Below are 21,631 nucleotides of genomic sequence, written 5' to 3' on the forward strand. Positions count from 1 at the left end.
ATTGCCCTTAGGAGCAGATAAAAGTTTGGCAAAACTGCAGCTGTCTGCCTGGGTGTCAGCTCAGCCCTGGAATGGATACTTGCAGCAGGGAAAGACTTTTAGCCCTTTGGGCCAGTGGAGTGCAAGGACTCAGATAAGGTGGTGGGCACCAGGGGTCTCGCAGCGGCGACTGTACTGAAAGGGAGGGAAAATGAAAGAGGCCATGAGGTTTCCTGTGCTGCAGCTAATCGCAACCCTCCCATCCTCTCAGGGTTTGCACTGTCAGCCACTGGAAGGGGCTGAGTGGTTCCTTCAGGTTTTCCTTCTGTATTTCCCCCTGCTTTCTGAACTTCTAGTAGAATGTTAAACCCAGTGTTTGGCAGACAGTTTTGTTTTTTTTTTTTTTTGCAGTGAGTCAGGCAACCCCTTGATTTCCAGTGGCTCTGGTTTTCTGGGATCTAACAGCCACATTCAAAGACCTTATATGATTTCCGACTTATTTTTAAATGAGTTTTTCCTGTAAAGTTGTGCAAACGGTTTCTTTTTCATATTTGAGGGGGTGTGTGCTTTTTTGGTATTTTTAAAGAGGACTAGAAGGAAAAGAGACTTCTACCTTTTTTCCCAGTCATATGCCTGTTAAAATGTAGACCGTTGGGACCATGTGCTGGGAGCAGCTCCTATTGAAGATAGATAATAAAAGAATTCAAACCCATGGACCAAGATCGAGGCCATACAGAAAGTGCACTACTTACCTAGCTTGTGGCTGTTCCCTGCAGTGCCTTTTCTGGGCTCCTTGTGGTATAGAAATGGTTCTTCCCTTTTGGGGAAGCTAAATATAGTGCTGTCCAAGAGGCAGCTACGGCCAAGCTGCTAGATGGTCAGATGCTACACTCTGAATGCTTATGTGCTCTTACATGGTGTTTTCTTCATAGAATGAGACTGACTTAAATCTTTTTTCTTGTGGTATAGGACAGTTAAGACACCGATAGGATAAATGGAAGTGAAGAACACGCTACCGATTTTTTTTCTGCAAATTGTTTAACTGAAAGTGGGGCTGTGGCGGCATCAACCAAGGCAGCAGGAGACGTGTATCAAGGCAGATCTCTGCCTGTAGGCACCCACCCAGAACCAGTTACTAGCACTGCTTTCTCCACACTGCTGTGCGTGGGGGTTGCTGACTTGGCTGTTGTGCTTCTAAGGCTGTGGGCATTATGAACGTCGTTACTCAACTGTATCCTGGTCCTTGATTCCGCCTTGGAAAAATTCCCAACCTAAGGACTGGAATCAGAGTATTGACAAATACAGAGTCAAAACCTCTGATGAGACAAGCTTGCTGACATCGGCGCAGGGGCAGTGCCCTGCTGGAGGGATTCTTTACCGTTTGAGAGGACCAAGATGGGTGTCTGTCTACTTGTTTCCTTGTACCTGATGCCAGGGAGGAAGGAGCCCGGCCCAGATGTGAACGCTGTGACCTGCTGGGAGATGCAGTGGCACTTGGCAGTGCCATTTCCTGCCTGTAAAATGGAAACCCTGGAACAAATCATCTGGAAGTATTTCTACATCCTAGTGCTTACAGAGACACGGTTAGAGGTCTGCAGGGATGAGGATGTGTTCCCAGGAGGCTTGCATCACGGCTTCTAAGTAAGAAAGAAAGAAACAGCAGACCGGTTGACTTAGTATTTTCCTCTGGAAGAAATCCTTCATGCAGTGATCACATGGTATTTACTTGGAAAACAGAAAACCTGAAAAGACAATGTAAATAGACTGTAAATACGGCCCTTCGAAATAGTTTTTTTTCCGTTAAGAATTTGCAAATGATCTTCACTCAGTATTTCAGAGGCAGTAGGCTTGGGAGTCCTGGCTGCTTTCGCTGACCCTTTGGCACTGCTCCATGGAATTGTACGTTGCATTAATCCTATCATCAGCTTTCATTTTTTATATATATATATATATATATATTTTGGATGATAACACTGTAAAATAAACTACAGAACTATTGCTATCCATTAGTATGGAAGGTGCAAGTGCTATTCCCACACTAAACCCGGAGAAAGAACAGCAGCAGTGCTGTTGGCCTTCTAGTCTTCCCTGTTATTAAGCAGACTGAGAAGGGAGCTCTCGCAAACACAGAAGCGAAAGCCACGGCTGTCTCCCATGTATCGTCCGTCCTGAAGGGGCAAGAGTGAGACGATTACGTTTCAGTCTGCGTAGCTAAGTGTGCGGTAGGCTAATGCAAGGGGACAGGTAGGACGCCATATGGTAACGCCACTTCTCTCACAGTTCCCCTGTGCCTTGGTCAGTAACCCCCTGTACGCCTGGACTGCGATAGCGGTGTTTCCCTCAGCCGTCTAGATTTGTGAATCCAGGCCTAAACTGTAGCAGGGAGGCAGGATACAGCTGGACTAGGCAAACAGTCAGACCTAGGACCCCATCAAATGTGGATGCTTTAATTTTTGTAACAAAGGCCTAGGGATGGAAATTATCCTTCTGGGGAAAGGTACAGTAATCATTAGAGTTTGTGTATTGTGAGAAAAGGCATTTCCACAATAACACCATCGTTTGCTCTACTCGCCCTGTGCAAATCCTTTTTTCCTAAAGGGACTTGGCTAGCATATATATAGAGATAGTATAATAGAGAGCAGGGTTTGACAGGCACTTCGTTAAACACAGAGTGGCAACAGCAGCTGCCAGCTCTGCGGAAGACAGCCACCCAGCACTGCAGCTCTGTTCAGTGGTGGAATGTCACTGTGTGATGAGAAAGCCCTTGCCTGTTTTCAAGCCCCCTTTTTTTCAAAAAAAGGGGTTCCAGCTGAAAGGTTTCAGGCACGGAAAAGCAGCAGGCCACCATCTCTTAACGGCACGGGCAGTTCAGGATGATCCTCCAGAGAGCCAGCTGGTCATCCTTTCCCACAGCACCTTAGGGAACAGAGCATAACATAAACGCTCTGTGTGTCTTCACCATTTAAAAACCCCAAACCATGGTTGAGTAGTAAGAGGTATCCACCTGACCAACAGAAATTTTATATTGATGGGTTTCCATTAAAACTGGAATCATCAACCCTGATTTTCTTTTTAAGAATCCTTTGAAGGGTATTAAAAGGACTTGTTTTCCTTTGTAAAGCTCCCCAGCAGACAATGAGGTTTGTAAGTCTCTACATGAGATTGTGTGATGAGTTGAGTGGAACAGATTTCTCTGTACCACTTCCAGCTGCTTACCAACACTGTCTTTTGGATGAAGAAAACCCTGCTAGACCTCGATTGCTTTGAATATGCAGCTTGGTGTAATTAGCCGACCAGACTGCGTATATGTCTCAGCTATCATATCTTACGTTCATTACTAGTAAGAAATGAATTGTATGCAGTACATACCATAATAATTAGAAGTGTTAAATTACATGTATGAAAATCTTTATTTGAAAATACAAACATGACCTTTAAACATTTTAAACAGATCTACACTGCAACCAAAAAATAACTTACATCTTTTTGTACATTTTTTTTTCCCCAACAAAATCTGTTTAACAGCAAGAGTGAGGCAACAATTTCAAGCTGCTGTGACACCGATGAATAGCCATGGAATGTGTCAATAGCAAACAACTGAAGGGAGGGACAGACAAAAGCAATGAATGCCCACAACAAATTAGTGCACATCACTGATCAAGTAACATTTATACAAGGGATTTTAAAAAAATTGGTTCCTTCTACATGAATTAACACACTCATTTTGGATCAAGTATGAACACTAAAACAGACTTCATTTTTAAATAATCAAACACTGAAGTTTAAAAGGGCAAGCAAAATGAAAGTTGTGGCAGACAAGGACTACACAAAGAAGTGAAGCAGCTTGTCTCAGGTGTTCACTTTCCTCGTGCACTAAGACACTCGGCTTGTCAATGCGAGCTGAGCCACGCACTCACAGTCGCGTCCCTTCCTTGCCAAGGCATAAAACCCCTAGGGCTGCCTGTGAGCATGTAAGCGCTGCAGGCCAGGTATAAATTGTCTCCTTACCTCCCATACCAGGACAGGAATACCTGCTCACGGGTGGCATGGAGATGGTCAGTGCACCACACATCAACTTGAGAATTATACAGTTCTCTTAAAAACAGTAGATTATTTTTCTCTAAAGTCAAATATTGTTATTCTTGCAAAAAGGAATTACGCAACATCTGTAAATAAATATTTTAATTATTTTACAAACTATAGATTATTGAATAAATACAAAAAGTTTCATCATTCCATACAAATGCGCTTCTTCTATTTAAAAGGTAGTGTAGCGATTAAATATTTTTAGCACAAAACTAAGCTGACTTCTTGGAAACAAACCCCACTGAAATGTATAGGTGTGTAGCAGACCTGCTGCAGACTGTCCCTTCTCTTCTGCAAGTGCTGACCATCGGTAACCGCTACTCAAAGTCCTCTTCATAGTCATACTCATCCAAGTCTACATCAGCCAGATGGGAAGGCATTTCAAAAAATGGTCTTTTTTCCATTTGATACTTTAGGACATTGGCCTTCTGATGGTCTATGGGATTCAGTTCTGCTTCATACCTAGGAGTGAGCAAAAAGAGATAAAGAGTCTAGCTATGTCAGGAAGTGCCTAAAAATTAGAACGCTAACAAGGCACCTGCAGGAAGAACATAATTTCCAATATTTTATATTTACAGTAAAGAAAAATGTAACCGGCCAGCAGCACTACGTTTCTGTAATAATTAAATTTAAGCTAGCTTACTCTTGCCACGTGCAGAACTCATTGAGATACGCAGCTTTACAGAAAGGATTCGAAGCACGCGCTGCAAGTAGTCCGCTGGAGCAAGTTAGAAATGGCCCAATGCAAGACTTAAGTACTTGACAGAAAGCCCTCAATTTCTTCTCAAGAAAGCTGAAATTAGGCTCAATTAGGAAGAACAAACTAAACAAACCACAGTAGATACAACAGAAGAGAACAAATACTGGATTGAAAGTCTTACTACAATGTGCCCGAGTACAAAGAACCAAGAGTAACCATGTACTGAAAGCAAATGCTAGAAAGCAAAAGCCAACTGTTTACCCAGAAATTACTGATAACCACATGCTGCTGTTGAAAATGAACGGACAGATAACAAAATGTAATGTCTAACTAACTCAGGTCAGTGAAGGCTAATATTTAAAAAAGATCAGCTTCAGCACTGTTTAGGTGGGATCAATCTCTAATTGATAGCTGTTTAAAAAAAGTAAATATACATCTCTGCAGAGATTTGTCAGATTAAAGCAGCAACCCTTTCGTGGGCTAGGCTGACTCAGGTTCACGTACACCCTCCCCAGTGCTACTGAACCTTATCTCAGCACATGATTATTTCCATCTACTTCACAGGACTAGGCAAAGGACGAGCTTTAGATGTTGCAGTATCTTCTTCAAATGTGACTTTATAATGGCATTACATGGTGAGTAGAAGAGTTCTTTCAGAGAAAGACAGGTCAAAAAAACCCCAACCCCCGCCCCAAAAAACCGCAAACCCCAAAGAGTTAAGTACTAAGGATCCATTATGACCGATATAATAGAGTAGCATTAATAACAGTGGCGGGAAGCAGAACAACATTTTCAGTTGCAAATGCAATTCTGTTAAAACACTTCATCGATGAACTATGAAACATCTTAAGCTGGCTTCACCACCATTTTCCGTAAAAAAAAATAAAAAATTATGCTTCAGCAACATCAGGTAACGATTAAGCAGTGAGTAAAATTAGTTCCTGATTTTCTTTCCTTCTTTTCTGTTACTTCATCCTTCCCACAGGTATTAAAGTCTCAATTACATGAGCATCAGTCAGTGCTTAGGCAGTGAACAGAATACCTTGGCTTTCTCCCACAAGCTCACCACTGATTTACACAGGAAACAAAAGTCATCTTAAGAATTACGTTACTGAGTTACACATTTGAAAAGGATTTGGAAGAAAGATGCATATTCTGTCATTAACACCAGTTTTGGCTCACACACCTGTAACTTATAGTCTTCTGCACCATTAATTCCTACTTTTTAGAAGGACTTTTTTTTTTCTTTTTTACAGGGAAAACATCCTGAATGTACCTTTTGGATTTGTTTATTGCATAGTGATACAGAGAGGTGACAGCAGCTTTTCCAGTCATTAAAAATGGCAGCGTGAGCATCTCTCAGATACTATTTGCAGGTTCTATCCATCCTGTACTCAGAAGACTGTTATTCAGACATTAGTGGACCAAATTAAAATCCCACTCTCTTCCAAGGCTTTGGTGGCCTTGTGGAACATCACTTCTACTCCTTTCCAAGACATTTAAGTTGATGTAATTTAGAAACACTGTCCCAGTGTTACACATCTGGGCACTGAAATTATTTGAGTTACTTCTCACAGCACTAGAAAGTCTATTGCCACTTCCCAGCACAGAAGTTTTTATAAAAATACAACCATACATCGACAACACCTCTAAAAAGTAATTTTTCCCCCTCCTCACGTTTATAAAGCTCATAGAATGTAAAGAAAACAGCCTATTTCTAGACTTCTGTGTACCACCCTCAAGTTTCAGATCAACTGTTTTAATATGAATGCCAGGAAAATATTTACTGTAGGATGTAATAAAATGAAAAGGTTATACTGGCTTGTCAAACAGTCACTTCAGTTCAGGCAGGCATTACAACCTTTTAAGGACAGTGAGTGATTTTAAGGAAGTCTTTGTACAACACAATAACTTAAGATGCTCATAATAAGTTTTTGTTAATGTTTTTGTTCATTAAACTCTCCTAACAGGGGCAAGGAAACTTTTAGTAGTCTTGTGTTTCCTCTCACATTCAGCAATAGAAAATAAGCTTCATATTGCAGGACAATTGTATAAAAAACCCAAGATAGATCAGACAGTCCTGCTTTGGTATTCAGTTTTGAAGACACTTTTGCTAACCTTCACTTTTAGAAAGCATTCAAACCTAGTCAGACTTGACAATGCGTCCCTGAGCCAGATCAGAATGCTTTTCCTCTCTAGATTTTTATGTATTTGCTCACAACTTAAATTCAGTTGTGTGTTTGATACACAGTTTGGAAAGTATCCTAACTTTGCTCTTTTTTAATAAAGAATCTCAATTCAGCAGTTTAAATCGTAAAATCACAGAATTTTTTAGGTTGGAAAAGACCTTCAAGATCAGAGTCCAACCATTAACCTAGCACTGCCAGGTTCATCGCTAAAGCATGTCCCTAAGCACCACATCCACACATCTGTAAAATAACTGCAGGGATGGTGACTTAGTTTTCACAAGCTTCTGACCTAAGGGTAGGCAGAAATCGCTAAGATGAAGCGTAATACTTGTTTCTATTTAGTCAATCCAAATACATCTTACACGCGGTTGTGTATGTGATACTTGAGGCACTTTGACAAATTATGAAGTGGTAGGTAATGGAGACAATGAGCATTACTATCTATACTCCAAGGAAACAAAGCAGCAAAACTTCAGGAGCGCTTAGATAAAAAACCAACAACTTTTATCCATCTCTGTGGAGGGCCAACAGTTAAGCCATGGTCAAACCCAACTAAGGATACAGAAAGGAATTAGTTAAATGCATGGTTTTTTGGGCAGTGCTTCCAGAGCATGCAATATTTTTTCTTTGTCAGCTTTTTTTCCTACAAGATCTGTGTCAAATCCAGTAATGCCAGAAACAGAGGCAACATGCAACCAAAAAGTTGCTTGAGTTTACAAACACCAGGCTCAAAAGAAATGAGAAACTGGATGTTTCAGCATCATACATCTTTTCTCCTCCAAATCCCAGTGTACTGCACTACACTACTCTTTTAACACCAAACTGTTTTCTTTAAGGAGTGTATTTACACAGTGAAGGAGCGTATTTTCAAGTTTTAGAGTTACTAGGATTCTGCTTTATATACCATAAGTTCCATAACATTGTCTGTATTACTTAAGCTGTAATTACATGGACGTATAAAGACAGCTGTGCCTATACCATGGAGAGAATGAACTTGATAGAAGTACCAGAAAAACTAAGTGTCTAAGACCTGTTAGAATTCTGTTTACTGAAGAGTGAAAATTTAAGGTAAATTTTTAAATATAATGCAAAAGTTTAACTTAGAAACTAAAATACAAAATGTTTCTCATTTTGTCCACTTCCTGTGTAAAGCCATAAAACTATGGTGTCAGGTACACCTTGCATACATTTTTTTTGTGGAAAAGAAGTGATTTGACCCAAAGGATACTGGCTGTGAATTTTGCAGCTTTTATTTTCATCAAGAGCAGATATCTTGGGGGGAGGGGAGGGGGATGGGAAATGCATAACCCCCCCCCCCAAATTTATCCTGAACAATAATCACAAAACTGTGCTTAGCTCAGAAACAGCTGTAGTCAACGAGCTCATATAACTGAGTCAGAATAAAAGCACCTCGAGGCTCTTTATATTTCATCTGCACTCATGAGTGAAATCGTGCCCAAAGTTTATCTTAGAACTTTACAAAATTTCACTTGTCTACTACAGCCCAGCAATTTCAAACCTTTAATCAGAGGTGCTGAGTAACATGACTTCCTGACCTGCAGGTCCCTTACTACTAATGTCAAAAGGATATTTTGCCTCAGATGAGTTCCAGGTGCATATAGTTCAGATACCGCATACGGTCTTAGGAGGGAAAGCTAGAGGAAAAGTTGAAACCCTTCCTTGGCCACCTAGCTTCTACAAACCATACAGTATACGACTGAACCCTGAGCACGTCTTAAGTGACAACAACCCTAGCTTCTCTGGGTATTCCGCAGCAAAGCTAGAAGAGACCTTAAGAGCTGTAAGACAGAGAAATAGGATCTTAACGGAATCCAGGAGATCTGCGTTTAACTATCAACTTTCAGGTGAGCTTGAGACAAATTCAGTCAAAAACCATCTGAATTTGACAACTTCATATCTGAAAATGGGAAAAATGGGCTTGCCACTTAAATTCTATAAAGTCGCATCAGCAGCAGAATTATAAAACAGAAAGGTGGAGACACAACTTCTGCTATAGAAGCAGACGGACCAGCAGGAGAGAGAAAAAACAAGCCTAAAATAAAGGTGTAAGTGGTTCTAGGTAAGATTTAAGACGTTAGTACCTGAAGGCTTCCAAATGCCATTAATTTCTGTGTCAAGCTTAGACTCTCAGGCTGACCTGCTGATGCACTGATTTACTGTGTTACATTAAGGGAGCCCCTCTGACACACGGAGATGACGGCAGACGCTGTAGGGGTGGCAGGCACTGTAGGGGCTGGTCACACCCTGTCAGGAGCAGCTTAAGTCCACCAGTAACTTTTTTAAAATGTTGACTCCTGATGGTTTAAATGTGTTAATTTCAGAAGGGCCAAAAATCTGAATTCTTCACTGGTTTAGAAGAACCCCACCTGTTTTGTCAACCAAGTTCCAAATACATAGCATTTTGCTGCCAGCCAGACTGAAGAAGCTGTTCGTTTCTCTGATCCCTCACATTTAACTATTATACTCAGCATTAAAGCATCTCAAACAAGAGTCAAAAATGCACATACCTATGCTGTACCTTCCCCAAACTTAGCTTATGACCTTAAGAGATTAAACAAGATAAAAAACATTGAAGGTTTAATATTGCCTAACTTACAGCACAGCAAAGCTTCAGTTATTTTTGGCTTGTTAATTCTGTAATATTAATCAATTCTAGCAGAGGATTCCATGAAAAGTTAAAGAGCATGATCCCCCTTAAAGCTGAAGAGGCCGGGCGATGATAACGATTCTCTCCCTCTCCTCTCTCTTTCCTCATGTGCTTTCTTTGACAAAGTTTCTTGAAATCCATGTGCTAAGAGGATTTTACTTTCTCAGGCTTTAAAGCACTCTTAAATATCAAGCTAGTCATTCTCTCAATGCATGGCAAGAACCAGATATTTTAAAATGGAATATCGATGCATGAAATGCAGGAAAATATTTTCTCTAAACTGATCCATCAACTTAAGGCCTAAACTAAGTTACATTTGTACTTGTTTTCCTTGTCTTTTTAAATAATGAAAACAATGAATGGCAAATACAGGACTTGGGATTCCAAGAGGTTCTGGGAAAAGTAAAAGTGTGATTTTGAAACAGCAAGATCAATTATCTTATTTACTCCTAGAGAACTGTGAGAAAATACTTCTAAGCTGATACAATGGAATTCAGAAGCGAGGTATTTGCCTCCCAAAGCTCTTAATGAAGCTCTTAATTCATTTAACAAGCAGCTACAAAAATAGTTGTATTCTGTTCAAAGTTGAAGCTTTTTCAAGTCTTACTTCTTCCCAAAATTTGAAGTAGGACCTTTTCTTTTACAAAACCAATGTGATCACAAACTGTTAAGGAATATTTAATCTGAGATAAATGAAAGGTTCTTCCCCTCACGGAGCACATGGCTAAACATGACAAACAGCAACGTTCTACAAAAATAGCATCAAGGATGGCAGTGACAGTGAGGCTCTACATTAGTAGAGAGGATTTGTACCAACCATCCCGCTACATTCTTACCCGTCATTCCACTGGTCACTTGCTGCCTCTTCTGCTACCAAGATATCGTACTCTTCAGCAGCATACTTTTCCCAGTCAGAGATCTCTTGGCTTTCACCTTCACCATCCTAAACAATCACATTGCAAGTTATACAAAACCGCATTAATTGTAAGCACGTTGCTAAAAAGACTTTTAAAGCTTCATACTCACCCGCATCATAGAAAACTGATCCTTCTGTTCATGGTCAAGGTATTTTTCAATGTTGAAAAAAGTATCAAAAAACACATTTGTCAACTTACATCGTTTTAAATCATGCAGAGTAATTTTTCCTGTAAAGAAGATTATGAGACGAGATATTTAGAGCTGGAATTATCTTTTGTCCAAAGAGGAGGAATTTTATTCAAAAGTTAAGTCATCATTATGCTCAAGAACATTTGTCACCAGTGCTCAATGCAATGGGAAAAAAGTGAATAGATGAAATACACACCTAGAGATGCGTCCTTCAAAGTGGACAAAACTTTGGAATTTTTCAGATTTGTTACTTGCTTTAACTGTCATCCTACTGCCCTTCAATACGCTGGAGTGAGATGCAGTCTACCTCGCTTAGCTATTAAATATCAATTAAGAGAATTGTCTAAGCTTCCTCAAGAGACTGAAGTCTCTCCAGTGAGCTAGCCATTCCTTCCCAGGAACTGCTTGGGTAGCAGGTAGGTATCTCCTCTGGCAGCGGCCCTTTCTCTTCCCTGACTTGAAAATCTATGACAGAGATGACAGTGTGTGACTATACTTCATAAAGATGAATTTTTTGTAGAAATCAGTTTGCACACTTGTCCAGCCTGATCAATATTTACTGCTCGAGAGGAAAGCTAAACGTTTAGTGGTGTTTCATTTGTTTTTTTATAAAGTGATACTTTAAAGACTCAAATCAACAGATCTGTTAAGTGTTAGAAGTATTTGTCAGGTTTCTCAGAAACATTACCTTATTTCAAAGCTGAATATTAAGCTACTGCAGAAAGACTGAAAAATACCTGATATACAGGGAAAGACAGATGACTATCCTTAAAACTCCCCTTTATTGATTCACCTGAAACATGGCAAATCTGCTGTTGTCAATCAGAGAGGGGCTAACTGCAGGTGTTACGGAAGAGTTCAATAAAAGACAGACTTAGAACATTTCCTCAGCATACTTTCCCAGCCTCTAACGAGGTATAACTCAAGGACATCAGAGGGAAGCAAAATCTGAATCCCATTTGGAAATGGTTGCCACGCTTGTGTCTGTTGCCATGTGAAGGGCCTTAGTGTATTCTGCCTGGCTTACAGCTGATGCTCCAGAACGACGCAAATCCCTCATGACACCTGTGTTGTATCTGTCAGACCCACACAGATGTCTGATGTGCTGGGCCATCTCAAGTGGCAGCAACTCACAACCAAGCAAACGATTTCAGTCCTAGTTATATAAGTTCCCAATTTAAGTTTGGCACCTAAATTTGGTTCAGCGATTTGCTCTCAGGTTTCCACTTAATGCAATGAGAGCATAGGTATGTAACACTCACATAGATGCCTACCATTGTCTCTCAAAGGCCAACAAAAAACCAGAATAAAACTGAGATAATTAACTCGGGTGTCCACAAATTAAAGGATTTGCTTTTTGGTACACAGAGCATCCTGTAGCACACTATACCACAGTTTAGCTGTAACTGTATGAAAACACCTTCTTTGTTTCAAATCTACCAGCTGAAATGTCATTTTATGGTGCTGAGTTTTGCATTAGGAAAACAGAAGAATTTTTTCTTAATCCACCTTTTAAATATCACTCAGTTTTTATAATAAACAAACAACGCTTCACAACTGGCTTTCATTTTTGTTGCCCTGAGTAACTCTCATCTTGGTGTGTTCCCCTGCCTCCTTTTATCATCTTCATGACACAGAACAGATACATCAGTCTTGTTCCATCTGAAATGCAGAACAGAAACATTATTGAAAATGTCTGCCTTTCAGAAGCTAACGTACAAGACTGGAAGGGAACCTCCGAGTTCAGGAGGCTATTGTAGGCAACCACATAACCTAAGTATGTTCCTCACAGCTTGCTTCACTTGTCCTGAAATGTTTCCCACCACCCAGGGTGGGAAATCACCAATCATAGTGTTGGCCTGGGACTTCATTCCACTGATACCTCGGATTGAGTTTCCAGTTTACATATACTTAATACTAATTTTTCATTTACAATTTTTTTTTATCTGCATGTTGTCACCTAGAAAATACATTTTAGCCTGGGTTAAATAAGAGCATGAAGCTTTAAGTTCTAGTTTTCAGCTATTTCAATTCCCTCAGCATGCAAACAATTATGTCTCAGTAAGAGACAAGAGACAACTACCTTTTTAAAATAAAATCGATTTTATTGTAACATAAATATTCTTAATACTAGAAAGAAGGTGGGCAATAAGACTATTACTAATTGATTCTCTAACCATAATTGTACAGACAGTAAACAGAAGCACCATCTTACACACGGAACTATAGTGACACTTGACATTCAACTAGGAAAAACTCAGTGCTACATCTGGAAGTGTCTTAAGTGTGAAACACTAGCACAGTCCCACAGTCACTAAGCAAAAGCATTAAAAAGAGATGGTCAACAATCTTCTACCACAAAAAAGAGCAAACATTAGTATATGTGATAGAGGTTGCTACTGCTATCAAACTCTTCAAGAGCAAATAGGCGAGTTCTAAATTTACTGCAATGCAGAGTCTGCATAATAATAGCAACCAATGGTATTCCAAGTCCTCTTACACACTGAAATTCGTACTAAAAAGTGTAGCCATAACAAGGGTTATTAGTGCTAACTGTGGTCAAGTGTTGAGACATTAAGTGTAGATACAAGCTGACCTCAGTTGTGTCAAGTTCAACAAATCCCTGAAGAGACTAATCCATCATGGTTACAACAGTTTTATCAACTTAAGACAAATACCAGGAACAGCACAGGGGTCATGAACATACAAGATACCACTCAGTAAAATGTCTACTAAGGCATACAAAAATATTTTCAGTATTGAGCAGCACAGAAGGGCAAATGTGAAGTGAGCATGATGCTCGCTTCCTAAGGTTTTTTCCAGTGTAAAATGTAAGCTGAATTTTCATCAGCTAAAAATCGTATATGTCAAATGCAGGAGAGCAGAATTCAGGTTGATGAAGGTTCAAATGAATGTAGAAAACAGCCAAAAACCTACGACCAGTTTAGGATTCAGTTATTTTTAAGCCCACTGGCATGAACTTCCTAAGGGCAGCTTAAGCTTCTAAACTAAAAAAGTCATTACTGATCTAGAGACAAACATTGTTTAAAAACTGTTGCCTCTGAAGAAATCTCAATTAAATGAGTACTGGAACAGGTAAGAGGCCAGTGAACAGAACAGTCAACAGCTTTTCTTGAGAACATCACCTTAGCCACATAGTGACAAAATGGCTACAAGCCCAAAATAAAAGCTTACAAGGAATTTTAAAGCACCATATTAATTTTTACTATGAAAATTATGCATGCCATTGGAAGACCATCCGATTATTAAGCTCTAACAGACTTCAGAGAAAAGTCAACCTAAAGGCATATTCTTTTAAAGGTAATTGAATGCTCTTAAGGGTGCACTAAACTCCTAATCCAGAAAAACAGAAGTTACAGATGGAAAAGGATTTTACCTTCACATTGTGGCTTCACGAGATCCAGCATCTGGCACAAACAGTCTTCAAATGGCAAAGGTTCTATGGCCATGTTATCTAATTTTTGGCACTGTTCTTCATAAAAATATTCCAATTCATACATAGACAAAGCACCGTCCCCATCAAGATCCATGCAGCGAAACCAGTATTCAATGCTGAAATTCAGTAATTAAGAGCAAAGAACTGCTTACACAAAGTTATTATAGAATTTCAAGAATGGATGTTGCCCGTTTTTAAGGCTACACTACTTACAGATGCAAAACTAGACTGAAGACTACATTCCATAATGCCATAGAAAGTCTTTTAACACCATCTATTGTGGTAAGTTGCTGGCATTTGCCATGGCACACATTACTTCATTTTAAAACACACTTGTTAATTGAGTGGGTGAAGGAGGAAAGGATTAGAACATGTGGTTTTACACAGAAACTCAAGGGAGCCAATGAAAAATCAAATTAGAATCATAGAATTGTTTAGGTTGGAAAAGACCTTGGAGATCATAAAGTCCAACTGTTAACTCAGGACTGCAGAGTCCACTACTAAACCATGCTACTGTGTACCCCATCTAGGCTTTTTTTAAATACCTCCAGGGATGGTGATTCTACCACCTCCCTGTGCAGCCTGTTCCAATGCTTCACCACCCTTTCAGCGAAGAAGTTTTTCCCAATATCCAATCTAAACTGCCCCTGGTATACCCTGAGACAGTTTCCTCTTGTCCGGTCACTAGCTATTTGGGAGAAGAGACCGACCCCCACCTGCCCACAGCCTCCTCTCAGGCAGCTGTAGGGGGCTACTAGTAAGGTCCCCCCTGAGCCTCCTCCTCTCCAGGCTAAACACCCCCAGTTCCCTCAGCTACTGCTCATAAGCCTCGTGCTCCAGACCCTCCACCAGCTGCGCTGCCCTTCTCTGGACACGCTCCAGCACCTCCACGTCCCCTTGCAGTGAGGGGCCCAACCCTGAACACAACATTCCAGGTGCGGCCTCACCAGTGCCCAGTACAGGGGGACAGTTGCTTCCCTTGTCCTGTTGGCCATGCTGTTTGGGACACAAGCCAGGATGCTGTTGGCCTTCTTGGCCACCTGGGCACACTGCTGGCTCGTGTTCAGCTGGCTGCTGACTAGGACCCCTAGTACCCTTCCGTCAGGCAGCTTTCCAGTCACTCTCCCCCCAGCCTGTAGTGCTGCGTGGGGTTGTGCATCAAAATGGATTGTGCATCAGGCCACAAGTTCTTTTTTTTCATATTGAACAAGACAGCAATATGTCACGCAATAGGTTTCTTATGAATACGCTACAGCTAATGCTAGCTGTATAGTTTCACAAAGTCACTGGCATCATGCAAAAACTGCAGTTCCCTTTATCTATGACCCTGTATGTAAGAACAATAACATATATTTAGCCTCTTAAAAGTCATTAAAATAGACTTCTACAGCATCAACATCAGGAGATAAATAAGAATGATGCAATGAACTAGGCTAGTTTTCCACTCCTGTTTTTATAGTCTAGCTCCTTCCATCACAGTTCCTGCTGAGCATCAGTGATCCCCATGTAAGGACTGAAAAACCAATAAAGTCAGTCTTTATTTTTGTTAAAACATAAATTCATTCTTACCTAGTTGGTGTCTTCTTGTCCTCTTCAGATATCAAAAACCAGACAAAATCAGCATAGCTAATTTTCCCATCTTTTTGTGCTTTTCTGCCTCTTGAAGGTGAATGAGGAAAGAGAAGATTTATATTAAACCACCTAGCTTTTACTAACCAAAATTAAGAATTATTTTCCTTGGTGCTGTTAACTGTTTATTTACTCCTAAGTGATGCAGTGTTTGTAAGGTGACCTGTCACGGAATACTTTGCTCGTTCAGGATAAGGAGCTTGCATGCTCTGTTCCATTTGGTAAAAAGTAAGGCAGCATGCTGTCCAGGACATACCGCTTTCCTTCCTGGGCAGCAATACCACTGCTTCAGCATTAACAAAAGAGATATCTCAATTAATTAATAAATAAATAAATATACAAATACACATGCCTTTTAGACATAACACTTCCAATTCAGGTAGAAGTGATGAGAACTCAAAGCTGTACAGAACTCCACAGCTAAAAGTGTTGAAATGAAAATATGAAGATTAAAATGAAATAAAAACATTCAGGAAGTAAGTGGCAAGAACATAATTGCCCCTTTCTACTCCCATACCACAGCATCCAAATATGTTCTGAAGACACATGGTTAACCTGTCTAATGAAGAGTCAGGTAGGCATTTCCTAGACATTCTACATTTCTTTCCTAAAACCCATTTTTGCTGTTTTATCCTCAAGATTTCTAGAAAAATATGGTATATGTTTTGTCTTGCCCAAAAAACTTGCAAAAGGAGTATCTCTAGACATGTCTGCCAAGTCTCATTTCACTCATTTCAGCTTTTGTTATTTCTGTTTATCAGCTGCTCTCTAGCTGCAGATATCGTGCTAGCAAAAAGTTTCAAAAATGAGTAAAATGCTGTAAGTACCCAAGAGGAAGTCAATCCAAGTGAGAAAAATGAAGAATGACTGTAAAAAAATGTGAATTAACTCAACTGGAGGCATTTTTGTAAATTTGTTGATGCAATAAGCATGGATTTTACAAGTAGTACTGAAAAGCCCAATTCCCTTTGAAAATTTTATAGGTTTGAGGGATGGAAAGACAACAATGCCAACATTTCTTCCCTTCCTCACTCCCATCCCTGCTAAAGTATACAATATCCAATGGCAGCTGTCCGTATGGGTAAAGTAAAGAACTCGACTGAGCCAAAGGTTCCAAGAGCACTCTAGTACTACTAGAGTAAACTACAACACTAAATCTTGACATTCATGGCTCCATTTCAAGGGGAAGGCATTTTTTTCTGGGAATATCACACAATTTAACAAGCAAATACCAATTTGGATTTAGATCAGCATACAGAATAAGTACCTTGTTACTGCTCCTGAGAAGATCCGCTCTATCATTCTATTTGAAATTGCTGTGAAAAAAAGGTTTAAAATAGTGTCACTTATATACGTAAGTCATTTTTGCTTTGCACTGTCTAGTTGAAGAGTTTACTGGAACCCTCTTACATATACACGTCTGTGAGAAAGATCAAGTGTAGTGCTCCTCAACCCCTTTGAGTACTCTTAGAGAGGATCAGTTAACATGAAGTCTCCAAAGCAAAGCCAGAAATCAACCAGCTTTGAATTGAGACTTAATACAAAAGTAGTAATGTAATAAAAGTAATAAAACGGCCGATCAATAAGACAGCATTTACCAGTTCTTTGACAAGTAAATCATGTTTTCCAGTGCCATTACATTTCATACAACCTTGGCATAGAGCCAAAGTAGAATTGGCATGTTAATGCACAATAAGCATACCTAACTGATTCTGACACGGGTCTATTTCTGACATGGTTCTGATCAGTGCTTCTATTTTGAAAGCATTTCAGGGATTGTAGAAATGTCTTAACTGAGCACTACTGCTGTAAAGAATATTCAATTTATCCTGAAGAATTTGTAGGTGGTACTGAAAGCAGCACATGATACTGTTCTCACAGAAGGAGAATTACTTCTCACTATTCTACCTCCGAAATATTTTTTCAGCATTGCAGAAATACCGATAATTAAAGCAGGTGGTTAACCATTGAAATAATTAATCTTTTTTATGTACTTATGGTGATGCTATCACTGTATTATTCTACTAAGGACACTAGTCCCTACACTTAGTATTTATCCCCAGAAGCATAGGGTAGTCAATTTGTTTCAGACATATGTGCTGCTGCTGCTTCTCATCTACAATTAAGTTGTTCAACCTTCTCAACAACAGCTACTTTAGTATTTTCTTACTCCATTTAAGTGTTTGATCTAGCCTAATTTTAGACCAGTGACAGTACGAAAGGACAGGATTGATGAAACAAGGTTATGCAATTTTGACATGCAAAAATAAGATGTTTTAAACTAAAGCTGGATTACCAAATCCTTTTTATGCCCTTATTTAGCCTAGTTATCATTAAGCAGCAGCTGTTGAGCTTTAATGAATATTCCATGTTTTAAAGGATGCAAAACTAAATTGCAAGTGACATCATATCAGTTCTGCTTCCATTCTACGGTGTACTAACCCGGCAGAGCAACCACTTAAATGAAAGAAGCTTTCCTTCCTCAGTGTCCTAAAGTGTAGTCAGACTTCAGCAGGCATGTTTTCGGAAGTAATCAATTAGAATTGTGTTTATTCTTCCTAATGTGCGATAATATTCCATAATCACTTTGTGCTTAAGTAAGCTTTCCAGTCCTGAAGGGAATGCTTTTAAGATGACAAGGGACACAAAGCATCTAAAAAACTCCAACATTTCCATACAAGCTACAAGAATATTTGAAATAGGTACAAGTGCACAAGACTACAGAATCAGTCATTGTATACTGTGAACGCAGAAAATGTAAAGCTACTAAGTAGTATTAAACCAAAATGTACTGCCAGCTGAGTTAGCAAAACTTCAAAATAAGCGAACTACCCGCACATGAGTTTCTCTTTTTCTGCTCTTTTCATACCTTGCTATAAGAGCCATGCTACTTGAATAGTATCAGTAAGATAGTTTCCAAGATAACAAGCCCAAATCACCAAATGCAGCCATTTATAATATACCAAGACTTAAATGATTTTTTTCCTCTACTTCTTTGCCAAGATCAGAAGTCAAATTCAGAATTTTCCTCAAATTTGGTATTGATAGACACAAAGCAGCACTGCAGATTACATGTTCTGCTTTATTTCACTGAGTCAGCAGGATCAGCTATACCAACAGACTCATGAACACAGGACTTGGCAGTTAACCACTTCCTCAGTTGAAAGTCTACAGGTAATTTTATACATATAAACAAAGGCGCTTCATTAGTCATACCATGATCATTATGTCGAGCTAAATCCTTCCGATCAATATAGAGGTCATGGTCTGTATCCAGCTCCCAAAATTTGCAATAGATAACATAAAAATGTTCATATGAGAAGTACTCTGTCAGCTGGTTAATATCAGCTTCCTCTTCCAATAATGCCACATTCTATTATCAGAAGGATAAATAGAACACATTAAAAAATTTGTAAGACATTTGTTGAATCATCTGAGTTCTCATAACCAAGTTAATATCTAATGCTATTTCAGTGGAACAATTTTTATCTCTAGAGACAGTGCAGACCATGCAGCATGACAGCAAGGACTGAACACAAGGTAGAAAATTAATGCATCCGCAGAAGAATGAGATCAGTCAGACTTCTGCTAAACAAATATGCATATATACACAGCTCTAGTTAAAAGATCACATTTGAACGTATTCTTGTGTATAAGAATTAAGGCAATCGAGCCTTCACTAGTTTTTGGAAAAGGAAGACATGCTGCTTATGTTAGTCCCTTAAGCATTTAGTTAATGCAGTTTTAAAACTTGTAGAAACATCTGTCTTGCAAAATTTTAGATATTATGTACCTGCAAAAAGTTGCTTTTCCTGAGCTCGTTACAAGTTATTTTCCCAGACCAAGACCTATTTACTGTATAAAATATTCTCTGTATAACCTGCAAGAAACAGAAAATGGAAAGGTCATGTTAGGTATGCCAACTAAATACCCTCCCAAACGTTTGTCAGAGATAAGTCTTACAGCTCAGCTGCATTACAGGACTCCATCTTTCCCGTTTCTATATTCTTTCTACTTAGCAGGTTGATGCTTCTCTTGTATGTTGTATTACCAAACCATTTCTAAATCTGTATCTAAACTCATCATGGCAAGTCTTATTTCAATGCTGCAGTACCCGTAACTCTCACAGTAAAGCTGCTAACTACTTGTATGCAATCTAGAATATGTCTATTGGCAATTTCACCACCTCCCAGTCCTCCAGATCTACAAGATACTCTCTGATAAACCTATTAATATATCACATTGCTCCAGATTTAAAGACCTACATTTACTACAATATTATTTTACTTCATAAATAAAGTTACAGCAACAGAATTGGGACTGTTTAAGGATCAGAGTACAGGGGAGATGTTACTACTTCTGAAGTCCACAAATACAACAAATCAACACTTGACAGAAATACTTCCTGCGGGTGCAGAAAGAATATGTTTTTCCCCATTTAATTTTACTCTATTTAAAGTTACTTGAAAGAAACTTGTTAACAGTATTAAAAGTAGTACATAAGTGTTTTATAACTGAAGAACAAAAATATCTATGCAAGAATGATGAGTAGTTCTTGTGCCATGACAGGTTATCGGAACCAGAAACAAATCAATTCAGTTAATTATCCAACACTTTGTTTAAATCAATTTTACACATACGTTATTTTGCTCAACTCATGCATTCTGCATAATTTTCTTAGTTTTAGTTTACAAACGTAAGAGGTTAAAATATGTTTTTTTCTGTTTCTTAACTGAATTCAGTATTCACCTCAATTAGTTTAAGTCAACCAGATACACATTTCAAGTCAGTCATTAACCACTAACAAAACCAGACAAAAACCCTTAACATATTATGAACTGTAAGTGCTTAATTGGAGATTGATTATACCTGCTAATTAGCAAGACTAAATACTGCATGTGTAGCGTTTAATTTGCAACACAGTAGTTACTAGCTAAAAACCCCCATCTCTTTAGGAACCCTCTTCCCCCAAATAAAACCTCTTCCCAACTAAAGACTTTAATTTTTTATCACTTCAGACTTTAGTTGCAGTAAATCAACAGTTTAAACAAACCAGTAATTTCTAAATTACAAATAGAAGAGTAATATATTCATAACATTTAAAAATAAAGCTTAAACTGTAGTATGCAGCAAGCTCTACAGCTCTTACTTTTAACAAGAACAGCTGGTTCAATAAATCCAGAAAGGAGAACAGACTAGCCTGCTTCTGAAATTTAATTAACTTAATTCTAATTGTGAGTTTAAGGAAGGCCCATTTTTGGCTTATACTACAAAGCAATTTTTTCTAAAAAGGTTTGCCTTAGCTTTGCAACTTAATCCATCTGCATGTCATTATCTCATCTGTTACACATTTAACTGGTCTAAAAATAAAAACAAAATTGGATATTTGCTAAAGACAACTGGGAACAGACAAAGTTTTCTAAAGTGAATCAAAGCAGAGTATAAGCAAACTGTCAGAGAACTGCCTTCTTTACTGTGTTGAACAGTGGTTTGTCAGAAGGGAGAGAAATGGTGCAATGCAGGGATTACAATTTCAAGAATTCGCAGTTCAGATGAATACATAATGTACTTGCAGATTAATTATAGTATCTGATTTGTCAGGGCAAACATTTTTAACATATTACACCTTTATCTTGGATGGGTGTCCCCAACTTCACCACTAGACTGACCAACCAGCCTACACTATACCTTAGCAGACAGAACTCTTTGCTTCCATGGTTGAACAACACTTACAAGACACTTGCTCCGCTGAAGAGATGTATGCAATGCATATATGCATACACATATATATACGCATATATGTATACAAATACACG

At 38.9% G+C, this 21,631-nt stretch overlaps 2 protein-coding genes across 9 annotated transcripts in view; one reads left to right on the top strand and one right to left on the bottom strand.

The window, feature by feature from the left end:
- The window catches only part of LOC102057979 (cohesin subunit SA-2-like), a 67,018-nt gene extending 65,037 nt beyond the window's left edge, over nt 1–1,981 (top strand). For all 6 annotated transcript variants that reach the window (XR_008730744.1, XM_055701117.1, XM_055701115.1 and 3 more), the window contains one exon: nt 949–1,981. Coding sequence is in view for 5 of the 6 variants with exons in the window: in XM_055701117.1 (XP_055557092.1) it covers nt 949–957 (9 nt within the window). In the remaining variant the exon portion in view is untranslated. The remainder of the gene's footprint in view (nt 1–948) is intronic.
- A 1,389-nt stretch (nt 1,982–3,370) lies between these two features.
- PPP2R3B (protein phosphatase 2 regulatory subunit B''beta) overlaps nt 3,371–21,631 on the bottom strand; it is a 54,909-nt gene continuing 36,648 nt past the window's right edge. For all 3 annotated transcript variants that reach the window (XM_005438554.4, XM_027804478.2, XM_027804477.2), the window contains 8 exons: nt 19,609–19,695; nt 19,032–19,188; nt 17,083–17,131; nt 15,756–15,845; nt 14,127–14,302; nt 10,649–10,767; nt 10,459–10,565; nt 3,371–4,527 (listed from right to left, as the gene is read on the bottom strand). In XM_005438554.4, the coding sequence (XP_005438611.1) occupies nt 4,383–4,527; nt 10,459–10,565; nt 10,649–10,767; nt 14,127–14,302; nt 15,756–15,845; nt 17,083–17,131; nt 19,032–19,188; nt 19,609–19,695 (930 nt within the window). In that variant the 3' untranslated portion in view covers nt 3,371–4,382. The remainder of the gene's footprint in view (nt 4,528–10,458; nt 10,566–10,648; nt 10,768–14,126; nt 14,303–15,755; nt 15,846–17,082; nt 17,132–19,031; nt 19,189–19,608; nt 19,696–21,631) is intronic.

Source organism: Falco cherrug, chromosome 2, assembly GCF_023634085.1.
Source record: "Falco cherrug isolate bFalChe1 chromosome 2, bFalChe1.pri, whole genome shotgun sequence".
Taxonomy (NCBI): Eukaryota; Metazoa; Chordata; class Aves; order Falconiformes; family Falconidae; genus Falco; species Falco cherrug.